Source organism: Nannospalax galili, unplaced genomic scaffold (assembly GCF_000622305.1).
Source record: "Nannospalax galili isolate Female #2095 unplaced genomic scaffold, S.galili_v1.0 scaffold452, whole genome shotgun sequence".
Lineage (NCBI taxonomy): Eukaryota > Metazoa > Chordata > Mammalia > Rodentia > Spalacidae > Nannospalax > Nannospalax galili.
Genome location: NW_008333659.1, coordinates 124918 through 149830, shown reverse-complemented (window position 1 = coordinate 149830; position 24913 = coordinate 124918). Strand labels below are relative to the sequence as shown.

Below are 24913 nucleotides of genomic sequence, written 5' to 3'. Positions count from 1 at the left end.
AAGAAAGAAAGAAAGAAAGAAAGAAAGAAAGAAAGAAAGAGTACACGAAGTCAGAAAAAAGTGATGGGGAGATATGGGAGGAGCTGGAGGAGAGGGAGTTGGGCATGGATTTGATCAAAACACCTTATACGCATGTATAAAATTCCTCAATAAATTTTTCTAAAGTTAAAAAAATTAAGTAGGTATAACAGCTCATTAAAATTTTTTTTTCAAAAGCAAAATAAATAAATAAATATCGTCTCCCTGGGGCTGGAGAGGTGGCTCAGAGGTTAAGAGCACTACTGCTCTTGTAGAGGACCTGGGTCTGGTTAGTTTCTTAGCACCCATACAGCAGCTCACAACTATCTGTAACTTCTGTTCCAGGGGATACAACAACCTCTTCTGACTTCCACAGTCATTGCATGGCATGGGTGCACTTAAAATACATGCAGGCAAAACACTTGTTCTAGTGTACCTTCAATTGCTGTGACAAAACATTCTTACCAATACCAACTTGGGGAGGAAAGGGTTTATTTGGCTTACATATTCCAGGTCACAGTTCATCACTGAGGGAACCCAAGACAGGAACCTGGAGGCAAGAACCTGGAGCATAGCCCATAGAGGAACGCTGCTTACTGGCATGCTCCCTGGCCCATGCTCAGCCTGTTTTCTGATACAATACACGACCACCTGCCCAGGGGTGGCACCATCCACAGTGGGCTGGGCCTTCCCACATCACTCAACAATCAAGAAAATGCCCCCACAGACATGCCCACAGGTCAGTTCAATGGAGGAAATTCCTCAATTGAGGCTCCTTCAACCCAGGTATGTCAAGTTGACAACTAAAGCTTTCCAGTACAACACTCACATACAACAAAATAATAAAATAAAAATACATCATTTGTTGGGTGTGGTGGTGCAAGCCTTTAGTCCCAGCAATTGGGAGGCAGAGGCAGGTGGATCTCTGTGAGTTCAAGGCCAGCCTGTTTTACATACTTCCAGGCCAGCTGGGGCTACAGGGAGACCCTGTCTCAAAAAAGACCAAAAAATTAAAAAAAAAAAAATCATCTGCCCAACCAGACCTCCTCCTTCAACTACCCTAAACCCAATACTTCACTGCCAAAGACTGCCTCAGTGTTACCTGGATTTCTAGATCTTTCCCCAACTTCTGGTGTCTACAGACCTTGTTTCATACATACTCTGTGATGCTTAAAATCTGTTATAATAACCACAGGAAAGTTGTTTTGTTACTGAATGAAAAGAATTTAAGAAATATTTCATTCATTATCTACTTAAACATGAAAGTATTTAGCCATAAAATCAATAAAGTCATTAACTCACCAAATTTGAATAAAGTGTCACAACACAAAACATTTTCAAAAAGAGATGTATTTTAATGATAAAACCAGCTTTTCATACATATATTTTGTGATATTAAGCATGTCTTGTCAAATATATAAAGTTAAACTGGTAAGAATACAATTTGCTTTATCATGAAAGAGCTGTGATTTCAAAGACTAAAGACAGTCCTCTTTGAAATTGACACTTGGGAGTAAATGGTATCAGAGTCACAGTGACTTGCAAAGGAGAACAGTAAGACATTGTTAGAGCTACCTTAACATAAACTTTACTGCAAACATACATTTCTTTTTAAGAAAATGCCCAGAAAAGAGAAGAATCTTAAAAGTGTTACAACTTTCTTCTCCAGCACATAAAAAACAAGTTTGGCTAATGGTTCCTGAATTATAAAATTCTCTTCCTCAAAAACACCCCTAGATAGCAGTCTTTTACTTTATATAAAAAAGGTGTTAGTCCCTTTCCAGGGCCGCTAATATTGATCTGAAACAAAAGTTTGCTTCAGGTTATTTAATATAGTAGCATAAGACAATTTCTTAGTAGCATAAGACAATTTCTTTTAAAAAATAATTTCAGGCCCATACTAGGCATTTAAACAATAGCCATTTGGCTAAAGCTAATTTTCTAAAGTCAAGCAAACAAAAAGTAAACAAATCCCCAACAGCAAAATGAGGCAGCTACCCCCAATGAGACCAAATATTTGCAGGGATTTTATGAAACTCAGTTTACCACCTGCTGGAATCCCAGGCCAGGAACCAGCCAGTGAATGTGGGCGGTTCATGGCCCTGTTTTATGATGACAATTGGTGTCCTCTTATCTCTTCCAGAAGGGTCTGTCTCAAGGTAAGTTTTGGCTAAAAGAGTTGCAAAGACATAAGTTCAGTTAGCTTCAGTTAAACTGACGTATACAATGAAAATTCTTACAATAGAATAAAGAATTAAATTCTTCTTGCCCCCCACCTAGCCAATAGGAATGGTTTCCATTCATTTCTCTCATCTGCCATGAAACACACAGTTACAAAGTTTTATTGTCCTAAAGAATTCCAAGCTTTATGGAATGCTGTTTATAACAATTATTTTGATACTGTTTAATAAAAAGAAAACTGCTAAAGAGGCATCATTTCCAAAAAGAAGATTGAAAAATTCTAGGCTATCATGATTATGGAGGTTTTACTATTAACATAATAAAACAAACATTTACATGAATTTAAATTTTTCAGACATAATAGTCTAAATTAGGTTACAAAACATTTTTGTCTCTATTATGAAAGTCTTTAGTTTTAAAAGACACCATTGCTCTTGAGTTCTGATGAAGGCAGCTAAGCTGCTTCTTGGTTTTGATGTGTATTTTTGGAAGATGAGATAAGAGCAGCCAGGCCCCCTGCAGTCATCATGCTGGCTTACTGCCATAACTGTCCCTAGAGAGCTTACCAGACTTTAGCGATTCTCTTTTCTCAACTTCATTGGCATCTTTGCCAATCCAAATAAATATCTAGAAAGTGGAACAATAATACCTGTAAGTTTGGGAAGTGCTGACTTCGCACTCAGCATGAAGGCAAGGGCTTCACTTACATGCCCACAACAACCCCAGACAGCAGTGAGGCGAAGGTAGCGCCCGCCCACAGAAGCCCTGTTCCTTTCCCAAGGCTCACTCTCACAGGGAGACTCCTGCATTTACAGCCAGTCACTCCAACTACAGTTCAAGCTCTAGCGTTTTGCATGAAGCATTCTGGTTTATGAAGTGAGATTGCGTTCACAAATCAACAGATTCTTGGCATTTTTTGCATCCATCTGCGGGGCCTCTGGGGCAGTCATATCTCCATTTCCCAGCTGTGGATCTAAACACAGAAGGATTGCGTCCAGACATGGGGCTTGCTTCTGGAGGGCCCTGGCTTTCCTGTAGGAATCTCCAGCTTCAGTCTACTGCTCTCTTGTGGTGTGGTGCCATATATAACTTCGGTAAAGTGCTTGTGGTGGTTTGAATGAGGCCCCCCTACTAGCGCCAAGTATTTGAATGCTTGGCCCAGTTGGTGGGGCTGTTTGCAGTGGTTTAGGAGGTGTGGCCTTACCAGAGGAAGCACATCCCTGTGAGTGGGGTTTGAGAGTTCATAGCCTTGCCCCATTTTCCAGTTTCACACTCCCACTTCCTTTGCCTGCTTGCAGATGTGAGTGCTCAGCTTTTTGCTCCCCTGCCTCAGCAGCTGTGCCCCATAAGCCAAATAAATTCTTCCTCTATAAGTTGCTTTGGTCATGGTGTTTGATTATAACAACAGAAAAGTAACTAATACAGTGCTTTATTAAATATCAAAAGTTAAAACTTTTTTAAATTAAAAAAGCTCACCCATATAATTCATATAATATACAAATATGCATATATGTAATCAGTATGTATCCTTTACTTTGTCAAATGTGTGGGTTGAGTATTTTAATGCTAAAGTATTCTTCTAATTATTTTGTACTTAAGTCACTTTATAATCATTTGTTAGCAAATTAAGTTTTGGTTGTGTTCTTAATTCACACACAAAGTATTGGGATACTGGTGCACAGGGCACAGAAGACACTATGACTGCATGGTACCTTGGATAAAAGAGATAATTTATAAATAAACGAAATACAGTATGGGGAAAATCTAGGACTGGATCCCCAATTCAGATACAATACTTGAAGACCAGAGGCTGAGATGTGATTTAACCAAGTGGTTTAGCCATTAGAAACAGACCTGAAAACAAGTTCTCTGGCCAATTTTAAGACTAGGCCTAATTCAGGTAAGTGTTCCACACTTGTTCTATAGAGTTTAATTCCCAACATATTTGTTTGTCCCTTTCACAGTTATTAATTTACACAGAAAATTTAAAAGATCATCAGATGTGGGACGTCAAGTCACCACCAATTTTCTCCTAAATTAAGATACATAAAACAGTCATATTCTGTGTCTGGTTCTTTCCTCCAGGATGGGTTCCCTAGGAACTTTGGTCAAAATTCAAGGGAATTCTCAATATTTTGGTCTCTCTCACAGTGTTGTATATATTCATGTACTTATTAATATAATGAGTATATGAATAAATTAAGAGTGAGTTCAATTTATAAAGGAACTTTTTTAAAAGTTAAAATTTTCTTTGCATAAAACTATAAAGCCAAAGGTAGAAGCTGTGGAATTACTTTCACAGTAAGAAATCAACTTGCCCTACACAACAGTTTTATTTTTTGTCAAAATATGTGAAATGTCTCTTGAGTACAGCTTAGTCCCCAGGCCCATTTATTATTAGAATTACTATTTCTTAACGCAAGTTTATCAGTTCCCAACGATAAGGACATTTTCTTGCTATGAGCAAAATATGTCTTCTACCTGTTCCCACGCATCAAGTAGCATGACGTCATCCTCTGCTAAGTCATCCTGGGTGAATTCCCCTGGAACCTCTTCAATCTGAAATGTTTGAAGGACTTTATGATCAGACAGGACAGCAAGAAAATTTCTTATACATAAGAGACAAATGACTTCTACTATTTTGGATAACAATGAAATCTTTGTTGGTCATTTTTTCTTGGTTTGGAGTAACAAACTCATCTATGTAATCAAGTATCAGAGATAGATGATAGAGTTTGACCAGGACAGTATTTAATATAAACAGCATCTGAATGCCTTTAGGGAGGACACGGCAGTCAATTGAACACAGCCTTCTGTACTTACAGTTCCTGTGACAATGGCTTCACAGATTTTGCTGCCTATTTTCTAAAGACATTTGATATTATGGTCTGGGTATGAAATCTTTCTTTTGTAAATCAATATTATTTTAGTAAAAGTAAATAGGTCTGGTCATTTTAATAAATCAATAATATTCATAAAATGGCACAACTACTGTATACGCAAAATTTCATTGTTTTTGTTTCTAATAGGTTAAATTTTGTTCTCTATAGCCACCACTAATGGGGAGGGTTAGTATAACACAAATACTAGTAGGCATGTATCTATCTAAAGTTCAATGATTTTAAAGATTTCTGAAATGCTCCTCTGATTCTTGGGAAGGTTTGACAGACTGGACTTTGATCTTCAATTCCTTGCACCCTCCCTCTGCCTTGTGACTTCAGTGCAGTCAAGCAGGTAGAGCTGACCTTAGCATCTGTCATGCTATATTAGTAAATGCGACTGAGCATGGGGCCATCCAATGCTCTTTACTCTGTCACTGAAAAAATGGGCACAAGTTCCACCTTCGTACAGAGCAGAACCTCCGGGCAGATCACAGACTGCAGCAAGCTTGCCCCAGGTAGCCGTGACTTCTAACGTGTTTGCTATACTCTGAGGAGATTCTGAGATCCTTAAACAAACAGACAAAAGCAAAAATAAACCATAAAACACTTGATCATGTTCAGAAAGGAACAAATTGGTTTGTCTTGTTTTCTAAAGGTTTATTTTATTTTTAATTGTGTGTGTGTGTGTGTGTGTGTGTGTGTGTGCATGCACATAGCCTGTGAAGGCCAGAAGAGAGTGTCTCTGGCCCCCTGGAGTTGTTATAGGTGGTTGTGAGCTGGGAAATAAACTCAGATCTTCTGCAAGAGTACTATGCGCTCTTAGCCACTGATCCAGTCCCTGATTGTCTTCTTACAGAATATTTACCAATCATAGAATGGTTTTTTAAAAAAAAAAAAACTTTAAGTATCACTTCCTCTCTGCTGTTTATTGCTCTAATCATTTATATACAATCATTAATTTAATACAACAATCATGTGAAGTAGACACTGAGGTTTTACATATTTAACAAATGAAAGAACTACAGAACAGAGAGTGTAAGGAAGGTGCCTGGAGTCACATAGCCAGCGTGTGGTATCACCAGGTATGTGATAGCACAGAGGCAGAACAGCTCTGAGAGCTGTGCTTTGAACCCATCAGCTCTGCTGCTTTGTAGTCTTCATGTTTAAAATCTACTTGCTGATTTTAAGATCAATAATAATCCTTTTCCTTATACTGTGAAAGGAGCCCAGATATCAAATAAGAAAATGAGTAGACACAGAGGGAATGTATATTTTTGACAAAGGCTACATAAGCATGACCATCAAAGATCAAAGATCAACAGATTGTTTTTATTTATTTTTTTTTTGGTCTTTTTTTTTTTTTTTTTTTTGAGTCAGAGTCTCCCTGTAGCCCCAACTGTCCTGGAACTCAACCTGCCTCTGCCTCCCAAGTGCTGAAATTAAAGACGTGCACCACCACACCAAAAAATAGATTGTTTTTAAATTCCAACTGAGAGCAAAGCCTGAGTACTTGTTTTTTGTAAATACATCTTCCTAAGAGGCTAATTTACAGCAGTTTTATAGCAATATTAGCAAGTAAAATTGGTAACAAATTACATATGCGTGTACAACTTTATTCCAAAAAAGAAGATTGTTTGGACACAATGCAATATCTTACTAATAGTCAAAATTATAAATAGACTTTATGGATAATAAACTTATAAAGTACAGCAAGTACAAGAATTTTTGACAAAGTATGTGGCAAACTGTGGTTCCAACAATGAATATTTATCACTATCCACTATTACATCTTTTTTAAATTTTTTATTTATTTATTTCATTTTTTTATGTGCATGAGTGTTATGCCTGCATGTGTGTAAGTACACCTGTATCATGCAGTGCCTGCTGAGGTCAGAAGAGGGTGTCAGATCCCCTGGAATTGGAGTGCAGCCAGCATGTGAGTGCTGGGATTCAAACCCAGATCTTTACCAAGAGCAACCAGTGTTCTCAACTGCTGAGCCATCTCTCCAGCCTGTACTGTCCACTATTACATCTTTAATTCTTAGGCTAAATCACTTAAAAACTTCAAGTATACTTTGCACATAATTCCTTCATCATTTTATTTCTGATAATGAATATATCTAGTGAGTGCTCAGGAAATTTTCTTTTGTGTTGAAAATGAAGTTTGTATACACTGTGTTGAATGAATTTGCCAATGAGAAAAGACTCTTCCCTCTTTTCTGTTTACACAGAAGTCTAGCATGTCAACGATGGTCAAAGTGTTCTAATTAAATTGAGGTTAGCAGCTGTTGCCCAGGATGAAGTTTTAGAGTTCAGTATAAAATCTTGTACTGTTATAGACTGCATATTCCCCCAAAATTCATAGATTGAAGTCATAACCTCCGATGGAACCATATTAGAAGGTGGGAGCTGTAAGGAGGTAAGTAGGGTTAGTTGAGGTCATGAAGATGGAACCCAGTGATAAGAGCAGTGTCTTCAGAAGAGACTGAGACTCGGGTCATTGAGCCATGTGAAGACACAGGAGTGGAGGAAGGGTCTTTCCAGACGTAGATCTTCATGTGCCTTCATCTTAGACCCCTCCAACTCCAGAAGAGTGAGAAGCTATGCTTACTGTATAAACAGCCCAATCTGCTATGTTTTTGTTACAACTTGAGCAAGACATTTATACTGTCTGCTAATTTTGCTTTTAATTTCCTGAATTACAAGACTATAAAATAAAGCATTCCTGTCAATGTCAGTTAATTTACGCATGTAACACTGTAATTTTGTCCAATGATTTTAATACTCCTTAATGTGCTGTTTTCATTCAGTCAATATAGATAAAGTTTTATTCCTCTGTGAAACAAAGTGTAAAATTTACACTTAGATATTATTGCTCACCAAGGAAGTATTAATTATTAAATTAGAAAAACCAACCATACACGGTTCATACAGCAACACTAAATGCTGATACAGATATAAAGTAGCTATTTTTAAGGGCACCTTGATTTATATATTACTTTACAGTTTTCTAGATGTTTCTGCATCCATGACATCATCTGTTCTTAAACTTCCCTGTTCAGAGTTAAGATTATCATGGACAGTTTGCGGGGAATCTAGAACTCACAGCTGTTAGGAATCTGTAAAGTGTCAGAGCCAGCATGGAATGCCTCCTAAATGTCTATGTAAGACACTTACAATGAATTTTCCAGTTTTGTTGGAGCAGCCGTAAAGCCTAGGTGGATGATCTTCGGCCTGCGTTTCTAGCAGTGGTGAAGTCTGGTAATCTCCACTCCCTCCGAGGGAGTTCCAGAACTCCTCTGTGGAACACACGGTGAGTTAGTCAATGTATATTCAGGCACGTGTGTTTGGAAGTATTTTACATTAGTGGCAATATTACCTCTCTGAATTTTAACATTAAGAAGTTTCTTAAAGCTAGGAGTGGTGGTGCACCCTTTAATCCCAGTACTTGGGAAGCAGAGGAAGGAGGACCTCTTTGAGTTTGAGGCCAGCCTTGGTCTATATAGGGAGTTCCAGGTCAGTCAGGGCTACATGGTAAGACCCTGTCTCAAATAATAATAATCAAAGGAAGAAGTAATTTAAATAGAACAGCTGCAATCAACACTTTTACAATTAATGGTGGCATCCTTATCCCCCTCTAATGATGAAAATGATTTTTTTATTGAGCAAAGTCGATTTTCAAGCACACTGACTGTGACCATGGTGATCTTGACCCCACAGCACACACCTGGTTCTGCACCTTCCTGAATTCTTGCAGTTTTGCATTTGAGGATGTCAGCCACATACTCTGCTCCCTTTTCCTCCTCCTGGCTAGCACCTTTCCCTATCCAGATGAAGCCAGTGTTTTGCCTCAGCTTCAGGACAAAAGCATCATTGGAGTTCAATGAATTTGCATCAACATCAACCTAGAGCACGAGGGAAAATACAAGGCTTGAATCACTGGAGTAAACACCCTGGTCCATGTCAGGTCCACTGCCCTCAGACAGTAGGACAAAGCTCCAACAATGTCACCAATCAATAGTCAAGGGTTTGGCCAGATATGGTGGCTCACACCTATCATCCCAGCACTTTTTTTTCCTCTCCCCCCCCGCCGCGGGGGGGGGGGGGGCTAAAGCAGAGGATCACGAAGAAGCTGCCCTGACTACACAGCAAAACCCACCTAAAAAAAAGAAAATTTTCAGAATTTATGCAAATGAAAACATAAAGCAAAGATGTCCAATTTTCTTCCTTCACTAAAGAGAACATTTGTTGAAAAATCAAAGGGCATGTAAAAAGCATAAAGTAGGTCTGGAGAGATGGCTCAGAGGTTAAGACGTCTATAACTCCAGTTCCAGGGTATCTTGACAATCTCTTCTGTCCTCCCTGGGCATTGCACAACATGGAGGCACTTACCTACATGCAGGCAATACATGCATACACATATAAATAAATAAATAAATAAAATATTTTTAAAAACATAAAATAGACACTGGAGTCCAACTGAGGGACAGAGATAACTACAGATTCACAAAAGCTGTTTTCACACACAGATAAGTGATAACTCGGATTTTAAAAACTGTGTATGGGGAAGAATACCAGCCCTGGTACACTCCTTCCTTGTAACTAGAAGCTGTAGATTCTGCCTGTGGTCTGCTACCTGAGTGCAGTTCTGGATCCTGTGTCCACAGAGGTCAATGGAAGAAGCTTGGGCAGGGACAAGGCACAAGCCGTCTCAGGACTGGCCATGACTGTGAACACCCTAGGATGGAGCTTGGCCCTAGGACTCTGTGGTTTGGTGATACCAATGGCAGCCTCTGTGAGAACCAGTCTGGACACACAGCTGGAGCTGTGCATGACTTTCTGCATAACTGTGGAGCTGAGTGTGATGTGGGATTCCAGGGAAACCAGGAAGAAGTCATAAGCCAGACTGAGATAGAGCAACTGAGGAGACAAAGAAAACAGGAGTGTGGCCTGCATAAGACCATGCGGAGAGAAGGTGCCGAGAAGAAGGGTGCAGCCTGGTATGGTAGTGCACGCCTTTAATCCCAGGACTTAAAAGGCAGAGGCAGCTAGATTTCTGTGAGATCAAGGCCAGCCTGGTCTACACAGCAAGTTCCAGGCCAGCTGGGGCTACAGGGAGACCCTGCATCAAAAACAAACAAGCAAACAAACATAAAAGGAGACAGGTGATCCACTGTGCAGAACAATGCTACTTGGCCCACCACCCTGAACTGTCTGGATCAAGGCAACTGCTACATGGAGAGATGAATTTTTCCAGTTTGTCAGGGCCTTGTCCCCATAGAAAATACTAGAGGAAAAAGGTATGATTTCTGGAGTTTCAGAAATAAGCCCCGGGGGTTGGTAGTCTGGGAGAACTGTGACTATCCTTTCCCAGCAGGCATGAGGCCTCCCGGGCCAAGTTCAAGGAAATCGTCGGATGGGGTAATAGAAAATGCTCCCAGCAGCAGGTCTGGACTTGAGGACTTCAGAGTTCCAATCCATATATCTCCTTTTTGATACAGAAGAAGGATCCAGGAGTATGGAGAAAAGGTAACAAACAGGTCAGTGGCCAGGTTAGTGTGAGATTAGGGAAGAACAACCTTAGGTTTAGAAAGCATTAGCTCTCCAGGAGATGAAGACAAAGCCTTGTAAAATGATCAGGACTGATGTGTCAGAGCAGGAGAGAGGATGGCTTGAGAGGCTGCAGGGAGATGGGGCAAAACACTGACTTCAGCTGATGATGTCTCATAACAAATGCCAGTATTAGTTGGGGAACTATTGGCAGCCAATCACTGCTGGATAAAGGAGTGTTGATCTTTAAGGGAGTGACGCTAGATAGTTTTCCAGGCTCCAGTGGATGAACTCACACAGAGGGGCATCCAGGGACACAAACTTGACTCCATAGGCCTTAACATATATGACAGAATGCATGAAATTCAGTGGGGGGCTCTGGAGCAGATGCAGATAGGAGAGAGGTCTAAATATAATTAGGATGTGTTGTATAAAATGCACAAAAATTCAATAAAAATACATTGTTAAAAAAGAATTGAGTACGTGTAAATAAATTTTTATATTTAAATAATAAAAATAAATAAATTTAAAATATAAATAGAATTTTTTTTAAAATAAATAAATAGAATGCCCACTGTAGAAGAGCCCAGGAGTTAACAATGGAACATTCTGGTTGATTCTTCCTTATAAAATCAAATGCATATTCACAGAGAAAAACTTTACTATCAATTTAACAGACTTACATTTATTTTATTATTCATGTGGATATATGTATGTCTCTGGGTGTGAATGTGCACACACATGAAGGTGATCATAGAGGCCAGAAGAGAGCGTCTGATCCCCTAGAACAGTTGTGAGTCACCTGACATGGATACTGGGAACAGAACACTGGACCTTTGAAAGAGCAAGTGTTCTCTTTTTTTAATTTTGTGTGTATGAGTGTATTGCCTGCATATGTGTAAATGAGCCCGTGTTATGCGCGGAGGTCAGAAGAAGGAGTCAGATCCCCTGGAACTTGAGCTACACATGGTCATTAACCATCATGTGGGTGCTGGGACTCAAACCCAGGTCCTCTGCAAGAGCAGTCAGTGTTCCCAACCACTGAGCCATCTCTCCAGCCCTGAAAGAGCAAGTGTTCTTAACTGCTGAGCCACTTCTTCAGTCCCCAGATTTTAAAAAATAGTTATAACTGATCACATGATAATTCTAGAATGTTGTGGATACAATCAATACAAATGCTGACATTTAAACAGTGACTAAATAAGATCACCTCAGCCTGGAGTGCTTAAGTACTTAGAGGTCAAACAGGGAAACCCAGCAAAACTGCCCCTAGAAGGGCTGCTAGTGCTTCTGGAACAACTCATGGGAAGTGCAGTGAAATAGCTACCTCCTGGAAGAAGACATTAGTACAGGGTGACTGTGGCAAATGCCGGTAGAAGATTAAGAAAAACAAGATCAGGGGCTGGAGAGACAGCTCAGCAGTTAAGAACATAGCTGCTCTCACAGAGGACCCGGGTTCAATTCTGAGTACCCACATGGTGGCTAACAACCGTCTGTAACTCCAAGTCAAGGAGATCTGGCACCATCTTCTGGTCTCCAAGAGCATGGCACACCATGGGCACACTTACATACATGTGGGCAATACACTACACAATAAAAATAACAAATAAAATTAAAAAATAAAACAAGATCAGAGGAGTGGGCTTTGTAGCAGTTCACTGGCAAGCTCCATACACTTGTTTCAGAGCAAGAGTGGCAGTGGACAGGCTTGAGAGAGAATAGGCTTCAAATGGAAAGGACAGTGAACGAGTGAGAACCGCTCTTCCAAGGATTTGTGCTCTATAGGAGGATAGAGAAATGGCAGGTCAAGGAGAAAGTCAAGAGGCAGTTTGTTTTTAAATGCTCTCCAGGTTTCAAAGTAAATGACCCAGGATATAGGGATGGGTTAGTGAAAGAGGTGAGAAAGAGATATCACCTGCTGCCAGGATGAATTGGAAGTGGGTGGAATGTATGCATGGAGAGAAATCAAAGAAAGTCCTCAGGAGAGCTGAGGGGTGAAGAAAGTCCTCAGGAAAGCTGGGGGATGGGCAGGGTTATGGCCAAAAGTTGGTTGTGGAGTGTGTATCCTGTTTGAATTCTTATGATGTGATAAAAAGGCTCTGACCAAAAGTAACTTGGGGAACAAAAGGTTTAGTTGACTTACAGCTGACAGTTCATCATTGAGAGAAGCCAGGGTAGGAACTCAAGACAGGAACTTAGGCCAGGAGCTGAAGCGCAGACCATGGAGGATGCTGCTTACTGGCCTGCTCCTCTGGTTTGTGCTCAACCTGCTTTCTTATACAAGCCAGGCCCACCTGCTCAGGGGTGGCACTGCCCACAATGGGATGAGCTCTCTCATATCACTCGACAACCAAGAAAATGCCTTGCAGTTCATAGGCCAGTTCAATAGAAGAAATTCCTCCCAAAAAGGTTCCCTCTTGCAAGGTGTGTCAAATTGACAATTGAAACTATCCAGCACAGTGTGGCGGTGGGGGGGGGGGGCTTAGAGATGAGCGATGTATTTTATTCTATATTTAAGCATTTATTAACCAGTTTGACAAATCACTTTATGAAACTATAATTTATGGTTAACATATTGCTATAAATTGATAAATCACTTCATCACTTATATGTAAATTACTAATATAAGAATTATTTTTAAATAATAAATTGAAATTTTTAAAGCATCTCATAAATCAGAGGAAAAGGTATCTATGTACAGATGTACTTAGCAAAAGTTTGGGAGAGTAGATACAGTAATTCCTGTGTGATTACACTGACATTCTCTGAGAACTCTGAATTAGCTGCAGTAGAGAAGAAGGGGTGCTGAAAATCTGGGGAGAGAGGAAGACATGAAGGATGAGAAGGGCTCATGGAGTCCATTCTGGGGTTGGAGAATTACTGGAATGGCCACCTTGGGGTAAAGGAGCCAAAGGTCAGGAGATGGCTGTCGGAAACGAGATGATTTTCTCAGGAGTTTATCTTCAACACCAGACCCAGTGCAGGGCCTCATGAGTGCAAGGGAAAATGCAGATTGTTGGAAGAGGGGAGGCAGAGTGAAAGTGACAGAGACAATGGCTGAAGCCATCTAAAAATTAAAGGAGAGGGGATGGAGAGAAGGCTCAATAGTTAAGAGCACTTGCTGCTCTTACACAGGGCCCACGTTCAGTTCCCAGCACCCACATAGTGGCTAACAACCAACTGTAACTCCAGTTTCAGGGCATCCAACACCCTTTTCTGACCTCCATGGGCATTGTATAACCCATACATGCAGGAATACACTCATACACATAAAATAAGAATAATAAATAAAATATTTTTAAAAAAAGTTTAAAGGGGAAGGACCAATGCCTTGGCAGATGACAGCAGAGGATGGCTGAAGGAGAAGACCATGACAGAAAGAAATCGGAGAGGCTTGGACACTCCCCTAGGCATCCCCATTCAGGGGCCCTAGTGAGCTGGCACTGGGAGGAATTTCCACTGAAGAGGGCTGTGTGGGAATCAGTCCTCAGAGAACAACCAGAGAAGATGGTGCTGGAGGAGGCTCAGAGATGCTGCAGTAGAAGCAGGCACGATTGACTAAGTTTTCAGAGATCAGAGGAGTGGCTTGGGTGAAGTGGAAGGGTTTGGAGACAGCTCCAGATCTGGGAGAACCTGGGTCAGTTCCAAAGTGATGGGAGAGACCTGGGTTTCAATAGTTACTGGATTATGTGGTGTGATGGATTGCTCCAATGTGGCCAGGTTTTCCCGTACAAATGCCCTCCTCAGACATCCCCCATTTGCTTGGGCACCCGACCATCCTCACAGTCCTTCTGCCAAAGACCTTTAAAGAGAGAGTTGCAACACTCCTGCCTTTGCAGCTTGACTGGGTACAAAATTCCTAAAATTCTTTGTTTGAGTTCAGTAAATTGACAAATGTGAGATGCCTAGACCCAGAGTTTTGCTTCTCATTCAACGTCTCTGCTTCCACTGTTCACACTGTGAACAAAGTGAAGGGTATTTTCTTACCAGTTGTGTGGAGGCTAATATTGCCGATGGTCAAGTCTGCTGGGAAGTGCATAACCGGACCATGTTCACAGAACTCATGGCCTTACCTCCACAATTCTGGTGATAGATGCCAGGTTCCTCCGGACTTGAAAGAGGCGTGTAGGGGGAGCAGGTGCCTGCCCTCCTTTCTTTGATGTCCCATTTTTGTAAATAATGAGTGGTTGGTCTTTGAACAAGCTCAGCAGATGAGCAGGCTCTTTGCCTTGGGAGACACGGACCTGGGTACACAGGGCAAGGGATTAAGAGAAATACAATCAAGAGCTTCCAAAGGCCAGGCAAACGCGAATGGTGAGGCAACACCCAATCATATGGGGCCTGGGGAACACTGCAAATAACTGACCCCTTAGATATGTTTCAATTAGTAGACATCCAAATGAGTGAGGAAACATCCTCTGTTACAGTCACACAGCTTGGAAAGCTAGGAGGGAGGACGGAAAACTTGACTCAGCATGTCACATGACCTTGAAAAAACTTCAATTGCCGACATAAGGGGAGGGACACTGAACAAGGCCCATGCTTAACTCTAAAGGAGATTAGAGAGGCAGATTAAATAGTTTAAATACTGTCAAGGTAGTACACCACAAACGTGTTTACAGCAGTAATGTAGGACATCATTTTTTGAAGAATTATTGTGAACTACTGCCATCTAGTGATACAACTACAAATAGCATTTCATTGTCAATTCAGGATTCAACTGGTTAGTTCCTGAAAATTCATTAACTGGGTATATCATCTACTATACTGTAAACTATAGAACTTGTGAGGCACAATGTATAACTTTCAAAGGTTTTGAATTGTTTGATGGGGAACAGCTTAAGATCAACTAAATAGTGTAGGTGGTTTCTGTTCTTAGCTAAAAATATTATATTCAAATGAATGGAATACTTAATTAGGAAATAGAGTTGAGTGCATCTAAAGAATCCAATCATCTCGTTAATTAACAACCAGCAGGCCTATTTATAAAAGTGGGTAACTGCTTCTTTACAAAGGGCCTACTTGCTTTATTCCTCTATTACTTCATCCCAAGATGGAAACGAAGCAGCTGGAAGACCAAATCCAGCCTCCACATCTCCAATTTCATGTTCTAAAATATCTGACTTACCTCTCTACTTATTATATTTGAAAAATAAATTACGCATTTATAAAGGTTTGAAAACAGCACATCTTTTATGCCTCATAGAATCTAAGCTCACTTAGCATCAAGCTTGAGGCAGCTAAGCAGATGTACCCTTGTGAATGGTTCATGGTGCTAAATCAGAACCATCATAAACATGCCAATGGAACCCAGTCTAGAAGATACTTTTCCCAGCACACAGGAGGAGACACCTTCCCTCAAACAGGCCCAAGGATACAATTGGGTATCAGGATAAGCAGCTCCAGCTATAGAGAAGAAATGGACAGAGAGAGCGATCTGGAGCTAGATGTAGGGCCGAGGAGCTTGAGAAAGTGCCAGCAAACTAGAACAGGGTCTAAATATGATCAAGATGTATTGTATAAAAATGCACAAAAATTCAATAAAATTAAAAAAAATGTCAAAATGTGTCAGACATTATCTCCCTGCTCCCTCTCACACACAAGGAAGCTGGTTCATGTGTGTATGTGATTGTCACTTTGTTGTTTTGGGGTTTTGCTTTTGTTTTCTTGGGATGGTTTCTTTGCAGCCTCAGCTGGCCTAGAACTTCCTGTGTAGACCAAGCTGGCCTTGATTTCATAAGGGTGCCTCTGCCTCTGCCTCTGGAGTGAAGGGATCAAAGGCATGTGCCACCACATGCCACTGTAATTGTCATTTTGAATCAGAGTTCAGTCATTCTCAACAAGTTATGTGTTCATATTCAGAAGAACCAAATAGACTCCATTTCTCTCCTCCCCGATTCAAACCTCTCCCTCCCTTTAGCGCTTCTCTTCAGCTCCCCCCATCCCTTTCAGTCCCTTCTGTCCTTTAACTTTCCTGTTGTCCTCCCCTCTCTCTCTCACTTTTGCCCTTCTCTTCCCCTCACTGCTACTTCTCTCATCTTGGGGTGTTAGGCTTTGTTTCAATCAAGATTCTGGTTCATAGGTGGAAAAATAAGGATCGATGCATCTTTCAAGGTTGATTTCAGTTTGCTAGTAGGAAGCATAACTTATGGGCTTCTATGAGAATATATAAAATATTGTTCTACTTTTTTACCTATGTGAAAGAAAGTTCCCAGAAAGAAGTCCTGCATCTTGGACTGAATTTTCTGAAAGGCTAACCAACTGATGAGCACTCTGCATATTGTAGAGCGTCTGGAGTGTTGCAGATCCAGTGCCTGTTCACAAACCATCTGGGGACATCTTTAACCCCATAAATAGCCACACCTTGCCTACCTCTGTTTCTGAATTTACATTCTTATTGGTTTTTTTTTTTTTTTTTTTTGGAGACAGGGTCTCCTTGTAGCCTCAGCTGACCTGGAATTCACTACATAGACTAGGCTGGCCTTGAACTCACAGAGATCTGACTGCCTCTGCCTCCCCAAGTGCTGGGATTAAAGGCATGCGCCATCACACCCAGCCCTGAATTAATATTTTTGTGACTAATAAAATATATTAACTTGGCAGACCACCAGGTCCCACTAATCAAAAAGCTTAAGAATGTCATCAGATAGCATCTGAGACCTATAGTAGAAACCCTGGACACCTCCTGCTTTGCCATGACCTGCCTGCTGAATGTATCCACCAATGTATTTGAAAAGTGTCTTGATTTATGACTTTTCTTTGTTTTGTTTCTATAAAAACGCAACTGTTACCACGCTGGAACATGGAATTTGGAGTAACCTAAATCTATGTTCCCAGGCCATGGTCACTCGTATTTGGCTCCAGAATAAATTGTCTCTTATCCCCTTTGATGTGAGAGTTATGCTTTTGCGTGGACAACTATTAACTTAAAATTATTCATCCGTACTTGCTATATGCTGTTTATTTCCTGTTGCAGCTGCAGCAAATTATCATGTAGAGATTTGGCATCTTATACCTCTGAGGGTCAGAAGACTGAAGTGACCTGTTACCTTAATTTAGTCTCTAGGCTAAAATCTACAATAAGAGGTTAGTTACTAGGCTAGAGACAGGCTGGGCTGTATTTATGTCTAGGACCTCTACGGTATTTTCTGTTCCTTGCCTGTTCAAGTTCCTACAGGTTGCCTGTATTTTTTTTTTTTTTTTTTTTTTTTTTTTTCTGCTAAGGATCTGCTCCTCCTCAAAAGTCAGCAGCTGTCCAATTGTCAATGGAGTCTTCCTTACACTGCATCTCTCTCACTCTTCCTGCCTGGATCACTCTTAAGGACCCTGGTGAATGCATTCACTGCATCACCCAGTAATCCCAGATCATCTCCCTAAATTTAAGGCCAAGTGTTGTGCAAACATGATTCCATCTTCAACATTAATTCTCCTTTGCTTTGTAACATAACAAATTCACATGTACTTAACCACAACTGTTTGACCACAGCTGGAGATGTGAAATGACTATCATTGACATTCGATGGATCCTAAAGGTGGTTGTTGCTATTGTTTTGCTTTTCTTTGCTTTTTCTCCTCCAGAATCTGAGAGAGCTAGTATGACATGAGCAGTCATATTTAAATTTCAAAATAAAAAGAAAATATATAAGAGTCAAAATCTCTCCCCAAGGTGGGAAGTGAACTTTAATTAGAAATCAAGCTAGCAAAATTTGGACTTGTATGAGTGTGGGGGTAAAAGTCTACCAACCTGTACAGCCTGTCCTCCAAGAGACCGATCCAACTGAACAGTCAGGAATGCGGACGTGGTCAGCTCATCTCTGGTGGCATTTGCTCCTTGCCTAGAGGGATGAAAGTAAATTACACTAGCTTGTATTCAAGACCTCATGAAGTCACTTCAAAAGGAGACTTTCAATATTGTGAAAGATAGGGAAGAAACAAGAGAGATCAAAACTACTGGCTTATAGGTACTAACCCTGAATTGCCATATTTATTTTCTAGAACTATATACAGCGGACATTTTTACCTCCATTTGAAAAAAATTGAGCTCTATTTATGACTTAGTTGAGTAATCATGTCTGTCTACCTCTAAATTATCACTGCCTGTTATCCACATAGCACATATAATCTGAGTATTATCAGCATGCTGTTCAGCTCTCACTGGGGTACTCACAGGATGATTCTACCCCCTGCTCCTTGAATATAGTCATTTGTGGCATAACTTGGCCCTTGTGGAACTTGAGCCCTGGAAAGAGACAAACCTACCATGTGTAGATAATCTGTCCTCTGGGGTAAGTGTAGAGGATGATGTAGCAGTCACCGCCGTAGAACTCACCATAGGAGTTTGGGTCAATCTGGACCCTTCCACTGTTCTCTACACGCCAAATCTGAAGGAGATGGAATAGCCATACAATACCAAAATGCATTCATCTAAAAATACTACACATAAGCTTTACCTTATTATCAAACAAGTTTTATTTTCTAACAGTTTATAAATCAAAGTAAAGTCGACTGACTTGGCCATTTCTTGACTTTTATGTGCTTCTATTTCTTTTGCATCCTCCACATTGTTTGGTCAGTTCTGAGACTGCTTTGTTGGTGGTAGTTTTGTTTGTTTTTCATTTTGTTGTTCTTGTTATTGTTTTTGTTGCTGGTGGTAGCTTTGTTTGCTAGCTTGCTAGAGGCAGGATCTGCCTATATAGCCTAGGCTGACCTTGAACTCATGATCCTCCTGCCTTAGCCTACTAAGTGCCATGATTGTGGGTTTTTACCACCATGACCAGTATTTCTGAGACTGTTGATCAACATATACACATCCTTGATGAACTAATGAAACTAGCACTGCACTGGTGGAATAGCAAAGTACAGTGTTCAGCTCAGAAATATTCCTTTTTTATAGCTAAAAGTTTTTCATTTGTAAAATACTTTTTTTCTTCTTCCCTGTGCTTTAAGGCATGAGGCTGTTATTTTCCAAAATGAGAACTGGTAGAGTGCGAGCAAATAATAAAATTGTTTCGATGGATTGAATGTTTTTGGCCCCTGAAGGATTTGTGTTGAAACTTACCCCCAATCTGACTGTGTTAGGTGGTGTGGCCTGTGAGCAGTAATTAGATCATAAGGACGGATCTTTGTGGTGTAGCTGTTTCCTGCCAACTAGAACATTCCCTGCCAGAAGGAGAAAGGGGGGGTCACAAGACTCAGGAAGTTCACAGAACTTAGGAGACTCAGGAGGCCCCTCCCAGAGATTATATTAAGTAGTAAATAATTGCTGAGGGAGAGGAAACTCCTGGGCGCAGATCCTTGGAGCTGTGCAGGGAGCTCCAGGGAGGCAGCCTTCAAGAGTCAGTACCCACACTGCAGTGGGGTTTTTGGTGAGCCAGCTGCCTTTCAGTCACCGATGCTTCTGTAAGTAACTCACATAAACTCACTGATTCACCAAGCTAGCCTTGGGTAGAATCATTTCTTTGGTCTATTATCTATGCCCTATCCAGGGTAAGTAGGTATTTATTCACATCTCCCTAGAAAAAACCATATAGCAATCCGTAATGAATAGGATCAATGGTCTTATAAAAGGAGATACCCTTCTCCCCCAGTCCAAGACAGCCCTCTAGTTTTTTCTCTGCTGTGTAAGGACAACACAAAGATAGCTGTCTGTGAACCAGGAAGAGGACCCTGACCAAGCATTGAATCATTCAATCTAAACTTTAATTTTGCTCTTCCCAGCATCCAGAACTGTGGGAATTACATGTTTATTCGAAGGCCTCAGTCTGTAGTTATTTCTATTATAATAGTAACCAACAGATGTCAATAGCATGATTTTGTTTTCAAAAGATATGATCTAGACATAAAATTGAAAAGCTGTGACAGGGCATAAAAACAGGTAAAGCTATTTTTATTCTACCTCCTCAACTTAAAGGAACTCCAGGTTGGAGAGGTAGGAGTTGTAGATGAAGGAGAAGAGTGATCAGTGAGCAAGAGGTCAGCAGGCACTGTCTGTGAACCTGCTTGGGACCCACATCCTCCCACCTAGGTGCCCAGAAGGAACAGGACAGCACTTGCCTTGAAATACAGAGTGAGCAGGGAGGAGGAACAACACAGGGCTACTGGAAAGAAGCCTTCCTATGCCACACCTACTGGTGAGCAGAGAGGTCAGCAACACAGTCTCACCACTTAAACAGAGCCAACGGATTTCAGCAGCCACCACCTTCTAGGGATGTCAACACACTCATATAAAATGGTCCCAAAGACGAGGCAGCAGCTTTCCAGCTGCAACTCGCACACATTAGTATACAGTCTCAGCCAGCTTCATAAGTAAAATTCACCATTTAAAAGCTTCTGAGTTTGCCAAAGTTATATTCCCACACATACTGACATAAATGGGCTTGATAAAATCAAAACAGAAACAGATATAGAAATACCTCCACTGTGCCAGAGCCATCATCCACCATGTTGTGCTGGGCTGCCATCTGGGGAGAACTGTGCAACTTTGAGGCATCAAATGGAATCTGCTCTATTCGAGCCACTTTCTCTGTGACATACACTTTGCCAAAGCCATCACTCTGATCTTTATCTTTCCAGTCCTTAAAGAACTGTTTGAAGATTGGTGTTTCACCCCCTTCTGGAAGTACCTGAATCTGAAATTTAAAATAATAGTAAATGGGAAAATAAGAGATAGAGGAAAACATCTTCAACAGGAAAAATAATTAAATAATGAAAGTAAATTAAAGTACTATCCTTATTTCTATCATTACACTTGTAAATTTAGAAGTGTGCAACTAAAATAGTCCAGTTCTGCTTCTTCTCAAAACTGAAGTCATCGCCACCAAATTTGAATAATAGAGATACGAAGAAATTTTGACATGTTACCACTACAGTGAAAAAAGTTTGTCTACGTAGGTTCATGAGAGATCTGTGACCTGGAAGAAATTACCCCACCATGCTGTCTGTGCCAGGACATAAAAATGAAGGGAGTAAATGAAGGCAAGAGATTCGTAAAGGAAGAGTGCTAACTAGCCAGTGTCTAAGTTGAACTGCAGGGGACCAAATATCTGGGTACTACCCAGAGTCTAAGAAATCCACGATAAGTGCTTTTAGCTAAATAAAACAATTAATTACATTTAATTAAAAGCTATGGGGGTTATCGAAAAAAAATTTTTTTGAGACTGGATCTCGTGTAGCCAAGGTTGGCCTCAAAGATCCCTACATACCTAAGAATGACCCTGAACTCCTGATGGTCCTGCCTCTGTGCTGGATTACAGGTGTGTACCTCCACACACTTGGTTTTATGCAGTACTACCTATGGAGCCCAGAGCTTTGTGTAGGCAAGCTTTCTAGGTCTGATCTCCAGTTTCTGCAAAACTGTCCCGACACAAAGTACTAACAACATGAGACACAGGATGACACATGTGCAAGTAGAGAATGACTCCACATACACACACACACATTCATTACTTTGAAGTGAATTTCTCATGAGTTTTGTGCTCTCATGAGTCTTGTGGAGATTTCATAGCCCCTCTATTTTAAATTTTTTCTAGTGAATTCACTTCCACACGCACTTGGGTATTGGTGGAATAATTCATTTGATGTAGAAACTGCTCAGCTGTCTTCATTGCTGTCTTCCTCTCCTGTGGATTAGCATCTTTACCTAAAATCAAAGGTAAATTAAAGAGTTATAAGATTACAGAGAGGGAATAAACTATACGGTCTATGGCCATAAGACCCTGAACATGCCCAATCTCATCTGATCATGAAAGCTAAGCAGGGTCGGGCCTGCTTAGTACTTGGATGGGAATATACTGTATGATTAAGAAATACTTGCACAACAAAAAATGCTAAATATATTTAATAACACAGTCATGAGCAATATTTAACAGTCTATATATTTATACTACCCAAATGCTTTTCTTAACTCCATAATCCCTGCTGAATGGGGCTGGAGGAAGAATATTAGCTGCATCCTAGATGGGATATTTACAGACCCTATCTCAAAGGTATGGTCTTTTTTAGAATAAAAAAGGATGCTTCCTTTTCTTCCCAGGGAAGGGTCCATAAATCTGAAATAAGCAATTATGTCAATGGTATCCCTTACCTTTCCATACGAAAATTTGTTTTGCAGCACCATGGTCCAAAATGAAGCATTCTTCAGACAGCAGCATTGCCATGGAGAAGGGGTTTTCTTCAGCCACCAGAGTCACGCTCATGGACCCACTTGCATCTGAAACCTAACAGAAAAAGCACCAGCTCCATCATTTCATGTTGAGAGAACATAAACCCACTATGGCAATAGTTACACAACTCTGTGAATAGAATGTAACTGGTATGCATACCTTAAGAACATGTGCTTTATGGTACACATATTATAGCTCAAAGAAACTGCTTCAAAGAGACAGCAAGGCATGGTAGTGCATGGCTTTAATCCCAGCACTCAGGAGACAGAGACAGGTGAGTCTCTGTGAGATTGACATTAGCTTGGTCTACATAGTGAGTTCCAGGGTAGCTGGTGCTACAGGGAGACCCTGTCCCATAAAACAAACAAACAAACAAAAAAAAAAAAACCCACAAAAAATACAAAAACCCACAAAACAAAGAGAAAAAGCATTCCTAAGCCCAATTATTTGCTAAAGAGCTTAGAAAAAATAATAAGTCCTTTAGGGGTTAAAAAAAAGTTAAACTTTGACATTAGAAAATTGTGGTGATAATAACAATGTATAAGGTGAATTGAAATGCTCACAGATGCTAAGCACCACAAGTCATATCTTTCCAAGATCATTTCTTTTTTAAAAAAATATTTTATTTTCAGTTGTATGTGTGTGAATGTGTCTGTGTGTCTGTATGTGTGTGTCTGTATGGATTTGTGCATGTGAGTTCAGGTGCCCTCAGAACCAGAAGAAGGCATCGGATCCTCTCAAGCTGGAGTTACAGCTATTGTGTGGTGCTCTATGTGTTGGGAACACAACTCAGGTCCTCTGTAAGAGCAGCAAGCACTCTTAATCAGGGAGCCATCTTTCTAGCCCCATGATCATTTCCTCTAAAATTTTAAAACAACTTTTCCAAGTATGTGGTCCTACACTCTAGGTAGCACACAGAAAGCTAACGTATAAACAATCATTTAGGCAACAGTTCTTAGGTGCTATCACATGGCAGGCACTGTGCTAAGGAGGGCATTGAAAGAATGTAGTTTAAGTCAACCTAAGTCCTGGAATTTAACTATATTTTGAGAAAATTATGAAAGTAAACTTTTTGTCACATTTGGGAGTAAAACTATTTTCCTTTTAATTTGTAGGTGATCTTACAAATTGAAAGTGGTACCATCATAAAGCACTGGTTTTCAAAGGCCAGCTTGCAGGCTGCATGGTAATCAGCTGTGCATTTGTTAAATATACAGATCCCGGCCCCTCCCTAAATCAGTGGTGGAGTTTTGCATGGGGTGGGGGGTGGGGTTGGGAAGCGGATCCATATAAAGTGCCCCTGTTGATTTGGCTTCCGGTTTTGCTGGGCTCCCCAATTATTTGCAAAAAAAAACTTTATCTTAGATTGAGCAATATGCTTTAGCCCCACCAGAGGGAGCCATGATTCAAGATTAACATTTTCCTATTTCATAATGTTTATTTAATCCTTAATGCTGTCCAAGAGGGAAAAGAGTTTTTATTGACAATGGGGAATAAATAAAATTTGTTCAATTGTAAAAAGGATAATGAAGCTACCAAGTGTTTAGTTAATAATTTCTAGGTGGATCATGTTAAAATTATCAGTATTTAGCAGATGTGGTCCTCATATTTTCCTTTGCCACCTAGGAAGAAAAGAATCCACTTCCCCAACATGAAAAGAAAATAATGTTACACAAATTAATAATTCAAATATTCATTTAAAACTATGGAGTCTGCGGCTGGAAAGATGGCTCAGCAGTTAAGAACACTGTTCTTGCAGAAGACCAGGGTTCGAATCCCAGCACCCACATGGCAGTTAACTGTCCCTAACTCCATTTGCCACCTAGGAAGAAAAGAATCCACTTCCCCAACATGAAAAGAAAATAATGTTACACAAATTAATAATTCAAATATTCATTTAAAACTATGGAGTCTGCGGCTGGAAAGATGGCTCAGCAGTTAAGAACACTGTTCTTGCAGAAGACCAGGGTTCGAATCCCAGCACCCACATGGCAGTTAACTGTCCCTAACTCCAGTTCCAGGGGAGCCGACAGCCTCTTCTGTCCTCCATGGGCATTGCACGACACAGGTGCACATACCTACATGCAGGCAATACACGCATACACATAAAATAAAAATAAT

At 40.5% G+C, this 24913-nt stretch overlaps 1 protein-coding gene across 1 annotated transcript in view; it reads right to left on the bottom strand.

The window, feature by feature from the left end:
- Positions 1 to 1352: 1352 nt before the first annotated feature.
- Scin (scinderin) overlaps positions 1353 to 24913 on the bottom strand; it is a 79974-nt gene continuing 56413 nt past the window's right edge. Inside the window, exons 6-16 of the mRNA XM_008828342.3 lie at positions 22714 to 22846; positions 22181 to 22269; positions 21044 to 21259; positions 18891 to 19012; positions 18376 to 18466; positions 14705 to 14875; positions 8809 to 8986; positions 8259 to 8380; positions 4681 to 4758; positions 2766 to 2826; positions 1353 to 2188 (exon numbers count right to left, since the gene is read on the bottom strand). Of these exons, the coding sequence (XP_008826564.1) occupies positions 2061 to 2188; positions 2766 to 2826; positions 4681 to 4758; positions 8259 to 8380; positions 8809 to 8986; positions 14705 to 14875; positions 18376 to 18466; positions 18891 to 19012; positions 21044 to 21259; positions 22181 to 22269; positions 22714 to 22846 (1389 nt within the window). The 3' untranslated portion in view covers positions 1353 to 2060. The remainder of the gene's footprint in view (positions 2189 to 2765; positions 2827 to 4680; positions 4759 to 8258; positions 8381 to 8808; positions 8987 to 14704; positions 14876 to 18375; positions 18467 to 18890; positions 19013 to 21043; positions 21260 to 22180; positions 22270 to 22713; positions 22847 to 24913) is intronic.